Raw genomic sequence first — 19,558 nt, 5'->3', positions numbered from 1 at the left:
GTTCAGTAAATGTCTCCTGTGTGAGATGATCTTATAATAATGTCACACTGCAAAGGAAATGTTCTTTTTTTAGAAGAAAACCCTGACTACCCATTTGAACAGCAATCACTTTTCCAAAATGCCACTGGGTACTGCACTAGGATCCTACAGTTTACTTCATGCTACACAAAGGGATGGACAAAAATATGAGTCCATTAGTATATTGTGCACTGACAGAGTGGCACATCCTGCTAAAGATACCAAAATAAATTTAGAGAGGAGATTGAAGCTGCCATTGTTAAAGTTCAGGTGGGATCTGAAGCTAAACATTCACCTTATTAAAAAAATTCCCTTGCTTCTGTCCACATTCTCTGAACTTCAAAACCACAGTGCCCCCTTTTACCCAGCTGTGCAATTCTGAACACTGACTCAGCAAAGATCCCCATTAAGCAGCTACTCATCCCTCAGAGAACATCAATAATGGTGCTTTCAAAGCAAGCACATACAAAAAGTCTTACAAGTCAGTTTTTGGGGGGAGGTTGGGATTTTTTTGCTTGATTGTTTTTAAGTGAATATTTTAACTCAAGAAATCCTCAGAAAAGAGGAAAAAAAACTTTATAAAAAACAATTTAGATACCGTGATTCTAAGTCTGGAGAACAGCACATGAAGCATCTCAGGTGCCTCCTGATGCTGCTCCAGTGTGCTGCTGGTGGCCCTCACAGTCAGCACAACACTGACCAGCTCTCTCCAGGGAAACAATATTCATCCATCCCTGAACAAGTGCTCCTGCCTTCCAAATGCCAGCTTTTTGGGTCAAATTAGTTTGAATTGCAGTTGGCATGGTAAGTATATGTCCCAGACATGCAACTGCCAGGACTAACAAGAAGAATACAAAAATCACATAAATAAATAATAAATTAAAGTTATTGAAGCCCAATTTGATGGCACAGATGGTTTTTTTCTTCTATAAGGGAGAAATGGACTTTAATCAGTTCAGCATTAAACATCACCAACTTCCTCTGTGCAGATGCATCACCAAGATGCAAGGTGTCCACAGCAGTCCTGCCACAGTCCTTATTTCCTCAGAAGACAAAAATATAAAAGCTCTGACCTATATAACAAACTATTTCCTGAAATTTCCCCAGCTGGGACTTGCCTTTGGTGTCTTCTACCATCCCTTCAAGATTTCAGGAACAGAGTGACTCAACAGCAAGGACACAGAGTGTATAATCCAGAGTCAGGAATACAATTACTGTTCAAAATAGCAACATTGCCCTTGAAATCAGTTGCAACTGAATTAATGACCAGATTGTTAGAGTGCTACCTCAACTTTGCCTCAGGCTGCTAATTAGCAAACAAGTCATTAATTCACTGGTAACAAGTGGTTTCTCAGGCATTATTGCTTCTGACATCTTTAATTCACCACTCTTTATGGAAAGCTTCCCCAGACAACTTTAACCTCAGTCCTTTACAGATCAGCCCCACACCATTACCACCAGCACACTACACCACACACACACTGAAGACAGGCAGAAAAACACAGCAGGAATAGGCTAAGCTGAGTCATTAATTACTATTCATTACACCTTTCCCAACTCAAGCCAAGGGGAGGGGAAGGCCAAAGGCACAAAAAGTTCTGGATTTTGGTGTGGATCTGCCATAATTTGTAAATACATAAAAAGATACTATGAAACCTGGAGAAATCTTGCTTTCACCATGGTACACATTGGAATATGCAATTCCCAATGTGAGGGCAGAGATCTGCTTTTACTTCCACTGTGTCCTCCACAATAAAGAGCTGTGAACTGAAATATTTCATGTCCTCTGGTGCACAAAGTATGACTGAGGTTTGTTTTAACAGCTGCACAAATATCCATGCTTTTGAAAACAATTTGGATTTGGCCTGCCAACAAACCCTGATCTAAGGGCTTTATAAAGGCAACATTACTACAGAAAACAAGTGCTTTTCTTGTAAAAATCGATAGCAACAGAAACATCCCTAACAGACTACATGGAGTTTTTGGCACCTCTTCCTTTGCTATTTGAGTCCTTGCTATTCAGATCTTATTTTATAAATGCCCAAGTATCCACCCATGTAGCAGTGAAGAAATGCTCCTGCAGTTTTGAAGAGACACCAGTTTTTCAGACCTAACAGAACTGCAACCTCAGTTCCTTGGACTCATTCCTCATCATGCATGACAGGAATGTGAATGTGAATATTAGATTGAATGTTACTCATTTTACTAACTGGGCAAAACAAAAATATTATTTAGAAGCAGCATCTTAGTAATCCTCAAGAACTGAACTTCAGAAAGAACATTCAACAGCTTGGATAAAGCACACAATCTAATAAATTCTCAAGATTTAAAATTTGGTTCAAAAAAAGAATAATCTGGCCCAACTGGAAAATTTATGCAAATCCACCACACATATTCAACTTCTGTTTCCACATACCATATTCCTAAAGCTGTAGGGGAATATATGTTGCTAGGAAATCAATGCACTGGTACAAGCAGTTCGTTAGCAATAGGCCTCCCAGAATTCATAAGGAAAATGTTTACATCCTAAGGTAATGAGTGAAAAGCTGTGTGAAGCAGAACTGAAAGTGACCAGAAACTTTTTCTTCTAGTAAAATGTACACCAGGTAAAATGACACAAAGTCAAAATTCAGCCATATACTTTTGCCCTCTTCTGAAATAAATTTGAGGAAACTCATGCATTATAATCTCTTAGAGAATATTTTAATTTCCTACTAAGAGCAACTTCATAAAAGTGAGAAACAGAAAAGCTTTGACTAATAACCGATCTCTTTATTTGAAGATTATGAAACAGACTTAGTGTAGACAGAAGAAGGAACAGCTAGCACAAACCAAGCACCAAGGGAAGAACAGGACTGGATGACAGGATGAAGTCAAATAATTTTGGTGAAGGTATCATCATTGCAGGGCACAAAAGGACTATGCTGAGGTAAGGCTATGGATAAGCTTTCAGCAATAATCAATCTCTTACTCCTGAAAACTCTTAAATCCCTGTTGGAGAGGTTCTTAATTTCAACACTAAATTAATCATTTATCTAATCTAATGATAGGAGAAATCCCAGAGCAATTTTGTTTGAAAACTATGATGCCTTTACCCTTCTCCTTTGGCTTCACAACTGTCCATATAATAACGGTTTCAGATCTTGTCTCCTGGGCACAGTCCTCTGCTGAAATACCCAAGGCCTCATAGTAGACTTCAAGATTAACAAACTCAATATAAACTCACATAACTACTTTATAAACTTTCCATATCTACATAAAGAAACAAAAATAGGTAGTTTCACTAGGTTCCAGCTAATCTTGCCATTCTGAGGGGCCATCAGCCTCATAAAATCTTGTGTAATTCAATAAAACCTTTATTTCCATGAGTATTGAAAGCAAGCCATACATTCCCTGTTGCCAGCAGACAATCCATCTATAATCTTTCTTCCCCCACTCTCACTGAGTCAGTGTGGTTTTCTACTCCACATTCAGCCAGGAGGATACTTACTGCTTGCTGGTTTCTCTAATGTAATCACTTTAAATACTCATGTCCATTAAGTTTAAAGATCTTAGGACCATTAAATGAAACTCTCACATAGTAGGTCCTACATGGAGTAAATCTCTTTGGCAGTTTCTCCATTGGAAAGCTGCCTTGGATTCACAGCTGATCTCCACCAGGATAAGATTAACTGAGATTCTTTATGCACTCCTTCATAACAGCACAAAGCATATGCAGTCCTCTCAGCACAACATGCAAAGCAACAGAGTCATCAGCAAGCAGCTTCAGAAACAGTTTTGAAAGCTACAGGGAGATTTCAGAGGGAAACTCAGCTTCAGAACAATTTTATCTTTTAACAGCTTCCTAATCCCCTCACCCAACTCCTGCAGCTTTACCTGTTAGAGTCACACCCCCACCCAGGCCAATTCTTGCATCTAAAAGTAACAACTACAAAAAATAAATAATTTTTTAAGAAGTGATAAGACAACCTTCACAAAAGAAAATAAATCACAAAAAAAAACCCTCAAAAAAACCAACAAAACCAAACCCCAAACCAGCATATTGAGGATAAATCTAGAGTGCTGCACTAAGCCATAACCTCTTTACTGATGTTTTTTTCCTTCCCCTTAACAGATTCAGGGACTGTAATAACATTTAATCCTCAGAAGCTAATCTAAATGTAACACTCAAAAGAAGACAAAGACAACGCAACAGAAAGAAAATTTGGCCACTGCCTTTTGGGAGTGCTGCTTTATCCCTGGAGCGAGTGCATTAATACAGCTTGGAATGAAATGCCATTTTATTCTCTGTAGCAGGGAGGGGATTAGCAAGTTGTCTTCTCTAAACCCAGTCTGAGTCATGGCTCTATGAACACTGAGAAAAGGATGTGGAATGAAGGGAAGGGTGGGGAGCACTGGCTTTTTATTTACACGCTGCTTCCTTTGTGGGTGGTTACTGATGTGCATAGTTTGCTAAACAGGGAAAGAAGGCAGGGGAAGTTCTAGGTCCCCTGACTTTAATTCTGTTAGTTAACAAAAGAGAAAAATAACAATGCGCCAATTATAACAACATAGTTGAGACAATATGTCCATGGCAACTGTCCAATTCACCACAGCAGAGAAGCAACAAGAGCAAGTTGCTTAAGGTGCTGAAAGCTGTGCTCAGCGGTATCTTGTTGCTAAGATCTTTTTGCTGGGAGGAAATAAAACAGGTTAGACAGAGCCCAGAAGAAAGGAGAAGGAGACACTCTGATAGGAGGTATGTGGAGATGAGAGCAGGCTGGCTTCAGGTAAAGAGATGAGGAACAAAGTCCATTGCACAAGTCAGGCCATGCAGGCATCAAGCCTTGAAGTGGAAACCAAGAGCTAATGACTGTGTCAGTGATTTAATATGAAGCTCAGCACTAAGTACTTCACTTCTGCTTTTATACAAAGGGAGACAGGAAGGTTTACTTGCCTACCTCTCAGGCATGCTGTGAAGGGTCACTGGTGGAAAGGTGTACAATATTCCTAAATCCTGCAATGCTTGACAACCACTAAGGAGTGGAAACAGTCCATGGAATGCTTGACCACTTGTGCAGAGCTGTAAGTGTTGATAAAAGAATTACAAAAGTCATTAAATGCCAAGAAAACACTGGGGTTTTGTTTCAGATATTTCTTCTCTTTGCTTTGACACAGATTCTGGAAAACAGAGTACTCACTGTGGAAAGAGCCCCAGCCCTATTTCCCTTTTCCTCCATCAGCTCTGCTGATACACCATGGCAGAGAACAAATACAGACTGGTCTCACAGGGCACAAGTGCCAGGGGCAGGTCTTCACAGTGTAACAGGGATAATAGAAGCTCAGGAAGAGACACTGTGGTGAAGGATGTGGACTCTCTGCAGTTGGAGAAAGTGCAACTCCTGGCTTCCTTTCCTTAAGGAGATATCATAGTCCAGCACTGGAAAGGGGCAGACCTGTACTTCATTCATACTTTGGCTGAAATTCCACTTCACATAGTTTTGCAGGAGTGTCAGTTTATTCCTGTGAACCAAAGAACTAGATCTGCATAAATCAGTCTAACCTATCTTAGCACCAACTGTGCTAGTATGTCTAATATGAAAGTGCAAAAGAGGATAAGCAAACTACTCATTCCAGTGAAGTCACAGGATCTTGTAGGCTCTTACAATAAACAGGCTGTAGAATGACTTGAATGTAGGATGCCTGACAAGAGAACCTCACAACTCACAGACTTCAAGTCCTACCAGTTGATCATGGATGCCAGTGTAGGAAGGAACCTTCCCCTGACCCTGTCCCAGCCTATCATGACCCAGGTGTGAGGCACAAGAACATTTCAGGAGTGTTTGCACAGTGTGCTGTACACAAAGCAGCAATCTGAAAAGGGTCACTGCATGCTGATGGAAGTGACACACTGCAGGCTGATGGGGGAAAGCAATGCTTCTTCCTGCATGTACAACTATCAAAGGGCATTATCAGTCCCAGACCATGAACTCCAAAGCTCAGCTCAGTGCAATCCTGGCTACTGCTGGCAATTTCTATTGTGAAGAACTAGAATGCAAGATATTCAACTTCACCCTCAGCTTCACTCGTGTCACTCATCTTGTCCCTTTTCAAGATACCTCCAGACACGTTATTTTTTCACACAAAATTCCATTAGGGCAGGTGCCTCTTTTTGCTGCAAAGAAGACAGCCCAAGGAATCTCTCCCTTTATAATGGCTCAAGTTCATAGTGCCATCAAATTCAAGAGCACTGTACAATAAGGCCAGAAGCCAGGGACTGTTAGATGATAAAGGCTCAAAGAAAAGGGGAAGACACCCTTAAGAGACCACAAGCACACTCTCTGAATCTTGAAAGAAAGAATTCATTAGCATTTGTGTTGGTCTCTGCCACTAACCTTTGCAAGAAATGGTTGCATTCCTGAATTTCCTACATTACCAGTCTTTGTTTCCACAAGAAACAGAACAGACCAAAGGAAACTGAAACATCAGGAACCAACCTTCAGACTACTTATAAAAAATAAGGTAGTTACAGGCTGTACTAGTAAGTGAAGAACACAATCCCAGGTCCCAATTACTTCCTTTACCAAGTCACAAGGATAAATCACCACTACACAAGTTCACAACAACTGATCACACATTTGCAGAAGCAAATCCAAGAAAATATTCCATTGATCAAAGATTATAAGAAAGTTATGTCCTATGAATTTTTTAAATTTTATTTTAAAAGAGAATTTGAAATTCTGCTATGGAAAACAGGATGGAAATGCAAATGATGTGTTAGCTGCCTTGTTTTGGCTTCTTTAGCAACTTATTGCTTGACTGTCCAAACAAAAATGTGAAATTACAACAGGTTATGTGACGCTTTGGCAGTTAAACATAATTTTAAATAAAGACAGCACAATATACTGCACACCCCACTAATATATTCATCACTACTATATTATCTATTTATGCAATTAAGTATTGTAGAGTCTGGATTGGACCCAACCGGACTACATATGCTGCTACTCCAGTTTATTGCATGTTGGCCAACTGTTTACCCAACTGAGATTCGAGTGCTGCTCTTGACAGCGTAATTGCTTTAGCCTCATTAATATTTAAGAATTATAGAAAATATTTTTTCTTGGGCAGCTGTTAGTGCATGTGGAACAATAAGTTATATAACACTACTGACAAATACAAATATAATTTAAACACTATATATGCTCACAGTAAAAAGGCAACATTAAAGGTCCACTTATTGTACTAAGGCAAATAAAAATGACCAGAAAAATCATTGCACCCATTCTAAGAAAACATTCATGAAAATTACAACTCTAATTTGAAACTAACAGGGATGAGATTTAGACTGTTTATCTTGTTTTCCCATGGACAATTAAAACTTTAGAAGTGGTGCCATTCTTCCTACCCCCATGCACCAGCCCAGTGCTACAGTGTGTGGGTTAAGTACAATGGGTCAAAGTTGGAACAGATTAAACATGTTCCATTGCTATTTTGAAAACCCTAGTAAATATTCCTATTTATTATTAATTTTCTCTTCTCCCTCATGCTTCCTTGCAAGATCTATCAACTTTATACTAAACCCTGCAAGCTTAGCACAGAAAGAGAAGATGTCAGCTTGCACCTCTTCAGCCCCCTCAGTACCTGACAGGAGGCAACTTCACACTGTGTTTACAGGAACATCCAGAAGCCACACACAAAATGTTATGAAATGCAACTGGAACTGCTGAAAAGAACAAAAATGGTTCCTCACTTTATCCGTTCCTCTGCCTTGGCGGCTGCCTCCTGATACTGCTCAGATGTCATCTTGTAGATCTCTGCATTCTGAAACAAAGAATAGAATGCTCAGCTCTAAAAATTAAAGGCATATCAGATCTTATCTTGTCACAAAGTCATCTTCTATAATTAATAACAATTTCCAACAACAAACAGAATATTCAGTTCAAAGAATGCCAGAAATACTTACGAGTCGATTTTATTTTCAACAAAATGTATCAAGGCCATAACACATCCCTCATTCCAAGGCTCACTTTTGTCAAAGGAAAAAGGGGGAAAAGGTCACTACCAACCAACCATGAGCTTTGGTTATTCCATGCGACCACTAAAACAAGGTGTTTCCAGCACAGAGCTATTTTGAGTTTGGTCATGTTTTGTTCTCTACTTTCATTAGTTGCTGTGAAGGATCTTGTAAGTCACTGACATGCAAGTATCAAAACTGGCTGCTAGCACTGGAAAACCCATTCTACATTTCGGTGCTTCTACTTATGTTACTTATTCTTTAAAAGAAAATTATGCAGCCTGTTTCCCTTCTAACAACATAGGGAGGTGTATCAGGTCTCAGCTAAGGCGCTGCCAAACACAGGCTTGAGTGTCTTGCTGCAGGGCTTAAGAGGTTTGCAGCATTAAATTCTCCTGAACTTGCACAGAAAGAGTTTTAGATCACAGCTGCTCAGTCACTGAATGTGGAGGATGAATTCCTCCTCTGGGCTGCACTGAGGAGCCTCCCAGGCACAATCAGCAGGAGGGAAGGGCTGCACTCCCCCAGTGAGTGCACTACAGGTCTGTGTCACTAAGCTGCTGATAAAGCTGCTTTAGGCAAAGCCTCTGGACTCCACTGGCAACTGCCTGGCACAAAGCTCATCTGCAAGGCTCTTACTCTGAAAAGGCACAAGCAGAAAATATGCAATAATCAATCAAAAAAAGTGACAAAATGGTATTGAAAGCGAGGACAGCTATTCACTTAGGGCCGGTTCGAGCTGCTATCTCGTCTCTCCCCAAATTTGGTCATTTTATATAGAATACTATTCTTGCCCTTCTTCATTTATTTTCCCATAAATGCAGCTGGTCCTGCACATGATGAGCCAACATACGCTGTTCAATGGTTGGAAAAAGGAAAGGACAGATATAACTCAAGTTCTATTAGTGGTTCTGCCACTTGTGCAATCTTGGGCAAGTCACCATTTTCCATCTGCAAGTGAGGGATAACAGCTGCCTGTATCTCTGAAGTTGTGTGAAGCTCAGCTAATTGAAAGGTTTATAAAGGTTTTCAGAACCTGGGCTTCAAGATGCTATATTTAAGCGTTTTATCTTTAGTGCCTGAATTTATGTTACATACCAAAAGAAACACAGAACAGATTTTGCTTTTCAAATTTTGACCTAGGAGACAGATTTAAACTGAGGAATCATGAAGGACTAACCACTTCAAAATGCATTTTACCAACAAATTATCATTAATGTTTTTGTTTACTTACTTATTACAGAGTGGTCAAACTTCAATGCTATTAAATCCATTTTTCTCCTTCCTATATTGAAAAGTTCAGCTTTTAATGGTGCCTTTTTCTCTGGCCTGTAAACAGACCTCATGACTTACAGCTCCCTGCTGTTACTTATTCACACATGAAACCACAAGACCTGTGCTTCATTAATTAAATTTGCCATTAAAAATTAAATAATGTGAATAAGTAGATGTAAGCGTTATCTCCATTGGGCTTCAAAGGTCTCACAATTTCTCCAATTACTACCCGAGCAATTTTCATATTTCATACTGTCTGATTTCTCAAAGGGACTGGATCTGAGAGATCAGAATGAGAGAAAGTGGGAAAAAGAGAAAGCAAGGTAGCAAATTTAAACATTTTTCAGGCAATAGGAAGTAGTCCCATCAGACACTATTAGCCTGCAGCACTCTGCAGTGAAACAGCAGCAGGAGAGGAAAACAGGAACAAATCTGTTGTACGTGAGCCCCAGCATGAGGTCGAGTTTAACCCACCTGAAGGAAGTGACAATAGCCAACAGAATCATTTGCTGGATGTGCTGTTGATTAAAGTGGTTGTGGCACAACCTTACCTACTTTATTAAAGTTCAACTGCCCAGCACTTGGGTCAGGCTCATCTTCAACAACATCAGCGACAGACATGGACAAAAATAGCTGGGAAAGGAACCCAGGCTTTAGTTCTGAATTCTGAAGGTGCTAAAAGCAGGCAAGCGAGAGCCTGAACAGAGGCAAGGATCTCAGTGAGGGGAAGGAGGAAAAGCTTGGTCTCAAAGCAACCACCAGGCACCATGCAAAGATTGAGGAGGGGCACAGAACACCTTCAACATGCAGATAAAGCTGCTGAGTTTTAAAAATGAAAAGAAAACATCCTTCCCTATGATCCAACTGGGCCTCTTGCTTTTGGTCGAGACCTCTCCCCTCCAAAAACTCTAAAACCCAATAAAACAATATTTCTAATGCTATGAGTCAGTACCTTCAAACACTTCCCCAAGTAATAAAAACAGGGGGCTGCAATTTAAATCTGAGTTTGTTCAACAAGGAGATTCTAAAAATACATTTTCCTTGGCCTTTAGACCCTTTCCAACCTTGGGAAAGCCACATTCCCTTTTGTCCTAAGCATTAAATGAGAAACAAATGGGCTAAATGGGCAAGAGAAGGGCCTTTCAGCATGGGCACAGACACAGCAGGTTCTGTGATCTGGGGCTTCTACTAATAGAGAATAATTTTCCAAGTATTCTCATCTATACTACTTCAAACAGAAGATCTGCTTCATTTTCAGCAGTTTACCCACTACACTATGGCAGGAGAGAATGTTCCAGTGGCCTAGAACTTTGGAGGGCTTTATAATATAGTTGCAAACGAGGAGCTAAGCCAGGAACCACCTGAGCACTTCCTCCAGCTTCAGCAGGGTCGCCTCCACACAAGGGCTATTCAGCAGGATCAAGGTGTGGTATTTGCACTTGAAACAAAGTCTGAGCTGCCTGTAGTCTTAGTGAAGTCCTTTATCTTCATAAAACGATATTCAGTGGTACAGTAAAAGAGAGAACATTCCACACGAAATTACAAGACATGAACGCTGCTTTTAATTTACTTTCACATTATTTGATGCTTGAGATAAAATGGCAGCTCACAAAGAAAAAGTTGAACATGAGACCTCAACTATTATTAAATAAAGCTCCTGGCAGTCTTAGTTGCAGAAATAAGTTTAAAAACATGACCAAAGGACACCATAAGGGCTCAAATAACAAAAGACAGAGAAAGAATGAATGAACCACCTAAAATGTTTCACTTCTCTCAATAAAGCTGAGCCTTAGGGGAGTCAACTTCAGAACATCAGAGCTTTGTCATATGGGAGAGAGCTCTCCAGAGAAGACAAACAAACTAAGCAAAGAAATGTTAGTTTAAAAGATTTTTCCCTGCTATTAAATGATGGTTCGTAGCAAATAATAAAAACACCAAGAAGTTGTAAAAATACATAACCAGAGCCTAAAGTGCAACAGAACCACTTTCCTTTACTCTGCTCTTTTTCTACAACAGATTTGCTGCTATACCCTTGCTCTCCACTCATCAAAACACCCTTGTGCTAAAAATTCCCTTCCAAAGGGAATCAATTTTAAAACTTAGAGCTAAAATTGGAGTAATTTTAATTCAGCATTCCTCCTTGGCTGCAAACATGCAGAGAAACTCCAACACTCACTACTACACCTCACTACACTGCCCAGGCCCTTTGCAGAACATATAGCAAAGAAAGTAAGAAGACATAATAACAGAAGACTGAGTTCTCAGGGTTATTTCTGGAGGCAAAGTAATTGAAACATAAAGAGAAAACCCTGCCAGCTCATTCTCACACTGACATTAAACCACATTCCTTACAACTTCAGTGAAACATGTGCTACTTGCAGTAACATGTAAAACAGAAAACTGATCAAAACAAGCAAGAGGAAATCAAAATTAATCAGATTTCACGTGAAATTATTTGTGAGCATCAAGCAGCAGCATTAAAAACCTGACACTGAGACAAAGATTTCTCCATCCGTTTCAGTTCAGGTCAATAGATTAGAAGGTGTCTTGATTTAAAACCAACAAACCCAACCACCATCACCACAGATATCCTGAGATATTCTGACACCTCAGAGTATAGAAGCTTGTCAGTGGTCACAGTGTTTAGAGATACAAAGAGGATTAACAGCTGTTGAAATGCTGCCAGCCTAGATGAATGCCGGTGATAGCTGTGATGAAAGGGAGCAGGGCAGTGGAGGCCCTGACAAATGCTGCAGACGACAGCCGGAGATTGGATGGTGCAATCTGCCTCGCACCTGACAGACGTGCTGCTTCCATCCCTTCTCCTGACATCCACGCTCACCAAATGCCCTTTGCAAGCCCCTCTCAAACCCAAAAGAGCACAAGAGGCAGTGCTGTGAGTGGGGCATTACACGGTGTGTGCCACAAGGGCATCGCAAATTTCTGAGAGAAACAGGTAAGGAAAGCAAAGATTACTTCTTGCATATCAAATGTCAGCTGGAAGACATTCAAATTCCTGCTTCCAGCTGCTTCTGAAGCCAGAAATAAGACCTCACACCATCCTGAGGAGCAGTACAACTGTGGCCTGCCTGCATGCTCTTGGGGACAGGCAGCACACACGTGCCCCTGGATGCAGTTGCTGCCATGGAAGCTGCAGAGAAACACGGGCCAGTGCCAGCTCTGGGAGCCAGCTCTGCTGCCAGCAGTGCCTCAGGGCAGCAAAGGTGCACCCAGGGTGCCCACACCTCAGCAGGTCACTGCTTCACATGCGCTGCAGATCAGGCTGTTCATTCTCACCACTCAGAAGTCTCACGCAAACGGCTCCTAACAGATTTGAAAAATTACCCCATGTACCTGCATCCCTCCCTCAGGTACAGAGGCAGATGAGGCAAACCAATCTGTTCACTGGATGACCCTGTGGATGTGTTAAAATCAACTCACACAATCAATCACTGCTATCAGCTTTGGTCCAAAACAGGGAGTTTGGGAATTTCAGAATATGCTAAAAGAAACAATCTCTTCACCTCCTGAGCTCACTCCTCTGGAGTTTCTGCTCAGCCCATTTGCTGGTATGAGCAAGCAGTTAGATCATTCACATTTCCTCCTTCCCATCAAATGCACATAAAAATAAAAGCCAATTAACAAGGAAAAGAAACATGCCTATAGAGCATATAACTAGAGCATAGAAGTTAAGGGTTAAACTGCTTTTTTGAAAATTCATATGCTTTTTTTCTTAAAAGGTAACAGAGAAAAGATGCAAGGAACTACAAACAGCTTGCTGATATGAAAAAAAAAAGAGACTTTTTTCAGCCAAAGCCAACTTCTAAACACAGCTCTGTTGTTTGCTGTTCATGTGTGGGTTCATCCATTCCTCCCGCTGAGACCAATAATGAAATGAGAGCATTGAATTTGTTCCATTCTATTCTTTCCTTCGGCAATAAGCTGTGAGATCATAAATTTTGGATTAAGATTCAGAGAAAGCATAAAGAGAGTAGTGTCCACAGTAAGAACACAGACAAGTTAAACTAGTCAGGAGCAGAAGTACATTCCTCTTTGAACAGATCCTCTCATGTCTGCAATATTATCCCGAGTTGAAAGCAAAATATTAATTCTGTAGCATATCTAGAAAGCTTCTCACAGATAAAATCCCACAGAACACTTTGTATCTCCACAAAGCTTGAGGGAGGCAGAGCTGGGGAGAAGGAACATGGCTGGGTTTACCTTGTGGATAACACAGGATAACTAGGTACAAAAAGGTTAAGTTACAGTCCCTAAAGCACATGGTGACTTAAATAAAAATATGCATCCCAGGACTTCCCAGAACCAGGGTCCCACACCGAGATACTCCATCCGAGTGAAAATGGCTTTACAAACCCAGGCTGTGATCCCATACCAGAGTCAGGCTGTCTATGAAGGTACCCTGGGAAGAGTCTAATTAAAAACAGGTACCCCACAGCAAAATGGTTTTAGGGACTTCCAAAAGCTTCAAGTGCCTCACTGGAAGCAGGCAGAAAAGCCTTACGTTATCTTCAAGTCAGAAAAGAAATTATTACTACAGAAGCAATTAAAAGGGGAAGAAGGAGAAAAGAGAAAAACTGTGTTTATATGAGGTTGCTTTAAAGCACACCCTTCTGAAAGACTACAAACAAAGCACTGCCAATTCTTTAAACAAACTCTGGAAAGTAAAAGGGGCTTCAAAGAGAAAGGCCATAAAATTCCAGCAGGTAACTCAGGCTTTCTGGAAAGGACAGCAACAGCATTGTGAAAGGCCCAGATTAATGCCAGTACTGCTGCAGGGGAGTATCACCCTGCTCTCCTCCCAGCTGGAAGTTTAGCTAAGGTGAGGAATTCACAGTAAATGCCCAAATCAATTACACCTGACAAGTGCAGGTAAACAGGCTTCCCAGGCATCGATTAAACATCAAGAGTTTTCAGCATCTGCTTCAGAGGAGTCCTGCACGTGCCTGACCTGCAGGGATAACGTGGTGCCCACGGCACGGAGGGCACAGCACCCCTGGCAAACCCCGGCACCTGTGCTGGGCAGCTCCACCACACAAGCAGGATGAGCTCCGAGATCACAGGATGCTGCCTCAAACAACTGAGCATTGTCCATGAGAGAGTGACAGGAATGCAGAGAAATCGATGCCAAGGGAAACAGAAAAAAGAAAGAAATTGCCAGAATATCAAGAGTGCTAAGAAATAGAGGCGGAAGTTTCACTCAAAGGCTGACCAGCACTTTCAAGGGGGAATAAAGAGGGGAAAAAAATCTCCATCAAACAAAACTGGCAGCCATCAAATACTTGTCATACAATAAAAAAGATACGAAGCACATTCCCCTGTCAGGCCTGTCACAGGAGCTTATTTTGGGAAGGAAGAAAGGAAGGAAGGAACATTTTAGCTAAGATTTAATGCCATCATGCCAAAGCTGGTATTTGACAGAGCCTCCAACAAAACTCCCACCACCTCGGACAGTCATGCTGCAGCTATAACTTCCATCTCTCTGCTGAGAATATCCCAAAGTCCCATTTATAAACTGCAGCAGCTGGCCCAGTTAACAGTTCCTGTCCCAGCTGAAAAAAATAGCTGAGTTAAATTCATGACCCCATCCTTTTACACAACAGGTAGCTAAGGAATGCAGTACACTGGGTTCCCAGAGAAAGGCAGAATAGAGGAACACAAGGAAAGAGGATGCACAAGAGAACTGGAGAATACTGAAGAAAATGCATCACATCCATACACTTGCATGGGTAAAGGAACTGCAGGGAAGAGTCACTATAAGAAACAAACAAAAAAACGCTGAAAAACAGAAGTAAGCCAAAGCCTGGAAGTTCCACCCCCTCCCAGGGTTTTTCCTCTACTCCCAACTACAAATTATTCTCCACGTGCAGTTCCCAGTAAATCAAGCTTTGCTAAATAACCCCGACATGTGCGGGGCTGAGAACCAGCCAACAAGCAATGATGAGATGTCCCTGGAATGATTAAGGGAAAGGCAGACATCTCTCAGGTTACAAGGAAGCCTGTTGTACTCTCCCCTTGGTGCATATGCAATGCTGCAAGCGCTGTTCTGAAACCTCTGATATTCAAAGGCTCATTTGGTTGACAAGGAGCCTGTGGATTCGTGGACAGATTGTCACACAAACTGTCAGGTTTTTAGAGAGACTATCAGACCTCTCTTTGCCTACGTTATGGAGCACATCAAAGACACAGAAGATGAACCAGACACAGACTGCACAGATCTGACAGAATGGTGGGTGTACATATTCAGAATACTGTACTGCTGGGGGGTGGGGGGAGAGGCTTAATGTGAATAATCAGGGGCTGAAAGTTCCAGAAATGTGACAGTTTTTGGCAGCAATTCCCATCTTTGCATTTATTTATCGAAGGGAGAAAATCTGCCATACTAGAGGCAAACTTGAGAGAGGAAGAAAAATTGTATCAGCAGCAATTTATTTTGCCACTGTACTTTTTCTTTATTACTATTACTCCCAGAGCATTTTCTGAAGATATTTGTATTTTCAGTCAAGGTTCTCTCACTGTGCTTGCAGGCTCTCTTCCCATTTTATCCTGTAGGAGAGGCTGGTTTAATGATTACAGCCAAAAAGACTGCTAGGACTTCACAGGTCACTGTACACGGTTAATGACACAGACAAATCCACACTTTCAGAAGTGCCTGCTGGCTCATGGCTCTGTCTGGAGATGCTCAGGAGCTCATTATTCAAAACTTCAAGCTCAACTTATGGGTAATCAGCACATCTGAAGAAATACACTAATACCCAGATAACCAAAAAGTGAAGAGAAAAAAGCTATTATATAAAATACTAACCTAAAGCATTAAGGTCTCACTTTTAAAATGGGGACAATGTTCACTTATCTTCCAGCGAGCTAGAAACCTCAGTTAATGAATACCTGGAAAAAGTCCCCAGCTCCACAGTTCAAAAATAGTATTACAAAGGATGACTTTATGTCATTCTCCCTTATTAGAGATAGTTGGACAAACATTATAAAGCAACAATGTGTTTTACAGGTGGCAAAAAAGTTATTAAACTATTTCTACAAATAAATATTGATTACTATTTAGAAATAAAAATAAAATATAAAACAAAACATTGATAACAAGAAAAAGAAAATGGATTAACACAGAGTCCTTTGGCCTGCCTTTACAATATCACTGTCACATAACCTCCAGTTTGCCCTGCGAGGCATCAGTGATTCCAGAGAAAGGAATACTAGTATCTTTTTATATATATTTTACCATTCAAAAGATTGAAATTCAGCACACAGGAAACAGAAAATAAATGAGATGTTTATCCTAAGATAAAAATAAAACACAAGGAGGACAAAGGATAAAGGATGGCAGAAGGGATAAGAAAGGAATCAGAAAATATTTGTAAGCAATTTCCATCTTTTGACAGTCTCATTCTCTCTGCTTTTAGCAATCTTCTCTTTCACCTGTTTTTTAGTGCAGCTGTTTTGCCTCCTCTAAAGGGGCATTGAAGAGACACCTGTGCAGCTGGCAAAGAGGGAAGGCTCCAAAGAGGAGCCCAGAAGGACCACAGAGCTCCAACCAATGGAGAGAGGCACTTTCACAGCAGGGCTATTAAGCTGTAAACATTAGCATGAAAATCCAACACCCACAGAGAGCAGGAGCAGCCACACAACTCCTTCATTCCCATCTCTGGCAGGGACCACTCTGGACACAGCCCTGGGGCAGGATGTCACCCCTGGCCTCACACAGCTTTTGGGCACCACCAGCTCAGTTATGGAACTTTCATTACAGAATCCAGGCACAGGAAAGGCAACAAGGCAGGTCTCACTTTTAGCCTATTAAACAATAATAGGAATAGTTACTTATTAACATTAAACCTGAAAAATCTCACAATGTCTTGCTGCCAAGGCTTCTCAGGAACATAAATGGAAGAATGTCACATGCACAGTGTACCACACATTCATAGGTGCAAGCTAATCTACTCAGAATTTAATCTCTTAACACAGTCTGACAGTAAGGATTATTGCATACAAGCAACAACAGACCTTGAACTTGGCATTAAATGAAAAGGAAATATAGGTAGGCTTAAAGTTCCAGAAGAAACATTTTGGTATAAACATCCTAATTATCAGGGGCTTGTGCTGTAGCTGATAAACTTTGTAAGAAAAAGAGGCTGGGGAAACAGTGATTTTTATAACTGGGTATTTTTTTCAGGCTCATGAAAAAAAAACATATCAGTATTTCACCTGTATCTGGACAAGACCAAGTAAAAAATTCAAGATCTTCAACTAGAGACAGCTTGAGCTCAAGACAACAGGAACACAAAGAAGGGACAGAACTATGCTTTTGCTGGGGAACAACAGGAGGGAATAAAAGCAAACACCACAAACACTTCAGACCTGGAGGTAAATCCTCTCTCCACAGAAAAAAATGAACACACAAACTTAAAACCCAGCACTGTTCTGTTTTTCAGCCAGCAAGGACAAATGCTGTGTTCCTCCCTAGGATGCTCTCACAGGAATCAACAGTTAGGGCACTATTATGGGAGATTTTTTTTGTTCTTCCTGCAAGAAACCCTTGTCTCTAGCTGCAGGAAGCGTTACCTCAGTGCCACATGAATGAGTGATTAACCATCAGGCATAATGGCTTTTTGCTGCTGCATCTCAACAAATGACCTAAAGGTGAGAGGTCTCATCCACTACATTTAATTCCCTAAACAGCCAAAGGAAATTCTGTGGTATACATAACTATTATGAAAAATGAGGTTAAAAAAATGCATATCCATGCACAGACAGACACACAATACAGCATTTTTACACGCCCATATGAGTCGTCTTCTCTGATCAAGAACCACAGTCCAGCCAGTTCAAAGCTCGCTGCATGTCAGGGCAAATTAAGATGATTTCTGTGTACTGCCCAGTACATCATGAGACATCTCTGGGGAAAAAAAAAATCCACAACCCAGGCACTCCTCAATTGACCCAGGCGTGCAAGCTCAAAGCAACCTTGCAGCTTGAAATTATGAAAGAAAAAATTTGGCTTCTGTTCAGAAGAATGGGGAGGCAGAAGAAAGGAGAAGGAATTAAGCTGGTTTTCCTATTAAAAGACCCGAAACGCAGTAATTGGGAAGGAAAAGAAAAGCTAGCTCTTCTCACAAAATAACCTAGTTATTACAAGTCTCCTCAAACCAGAGGCTTAGAGCTTTATCTCAGCTCCCACATTTTCTTCTCCCATCCTTGCTCCTCTGTGGCCTCTTGGAGATGGGCACAGATTCAGCAGCCTCTCAGCATCTCCTGGCTCTGTGGCCATTCCTCACTGCTGCTGTCCTCTGTGCAGGGCAACATCTTTTACCTGCTGGCCACTCCACTGCTGAACACCTACCAGGGCAATCTCCTTTCCACATTTGTGAGGTACAACTCCTACACAGTTCTACTGCATATGAGATGTATGTTTACTATTTTAACTAAAACAAAACAAAACTAGCCATTATTTTGTATTTATTTACAATGAGGCTAAAATGCAAATGGGTGAGCCAGGAAATCTTCATTTAAGCCAAGGTGTTTAATGGCAAACTGTGGCTGGGATCATGCTTGGGGCAGCAGAATTTATGGGCAAACCACTAATTAACCCCAAAACCAAACAAACAAAAATCCACCCCTCATCTTCAAGAAACCAGGAGATTCTGTGACAGGCAAAGCAAGTTTTCAGTGGCTGAAGACCTCACTGTGAGCCTGATGGTATACATCTATTTAAAAACATTGAACATGTTATTTACAAGCTACTTCTGAGTCACCCTGGTCTCTGGGGAACGTGCATTATATGTTCAAGAAATTGGAGTAGCTCTTTTATTTATGTTTCTTTAAAATGACTGGCAGATGGGGAAAAAACCTTCAGAGAAGTGGCCCCAGGCTGTCATGAAACATGTATTTAACACACCCACAGTAAACTACTAAACACTTCAGAAGGTACAGCCGCTGTAAATATGGAGTAGTTCCTTTCTAAAGTCTGATCTTTGGACTACTTAATTCAGCACAAATTTGAGATCTTCCAGGGAGACAATTTATAGAGTAATTATTAGCCATATTTTCCATTAACATGATGACAGCATATTCTGTAAGGGCAGAGCCATAATTTTAAGGACCTTTTCAAAACGAATGCCACTGTTGGCTTTATTTTTAAGTCACAATAGTAATGCCTTTTTCCTGCCACATGTGGAAGGACCAGTGTGAGCTGAAATAGAAATGTCAGATTCCCCAAAGTCAGGCTCTTATGCAAGTGAATTC

The 19,558-nt window shown here is 40.9% G+C and overlaps 1 protein-coding gene across 3 annotated transcripts in view; it reads right to left on the bottom strand.

Moving 5' to 3' along the window:
- Positions 1-19,558, bottom strand: part of CHCHD6 (coiled-coil-helix-coiled-coil-helix domain containing 6) — a 108,961-nt gene that overhangs the window by 44,199 nt on the left and 45,204 nt on the right. For 2 of the 3 annotated variants that reach the window (XM_063164782.1, XM_063164783.1), the window contains one exon: positions 7,751-7,821. In XM_063164782.1, the coding sequence (XP_063020852.1) occupies positions 7,751-7,821 (71 nt within the window). Of the gene's footprint in view, positions 1-4,958; positions 5,081-7,750; positions 7,822-19,558 lie in introns of all 3 variants that reach the window. The other variant, XM_063164784.1, reaches the window with a different exon arrangement.

This window comes from Melospiza melodia, chromosome 10 (genome assembly GCF_035770615.1).
Source record: "Melospiza melodia melodia isolate bMelMel2 chromosome 10, bMelMel2.pri, whole genome shotgun sequence".
Taxonomy (NCBI): Eukaryota; Metazoa; Chordata; class Aves; order Passeriformes; family Passerellidae; genus Melospiza; species Melospiza melodia.
Note: the sequence above shows the minus strand (reverse complement) of the source record. Positions and strands in the feature narration are given on the sequence as shown.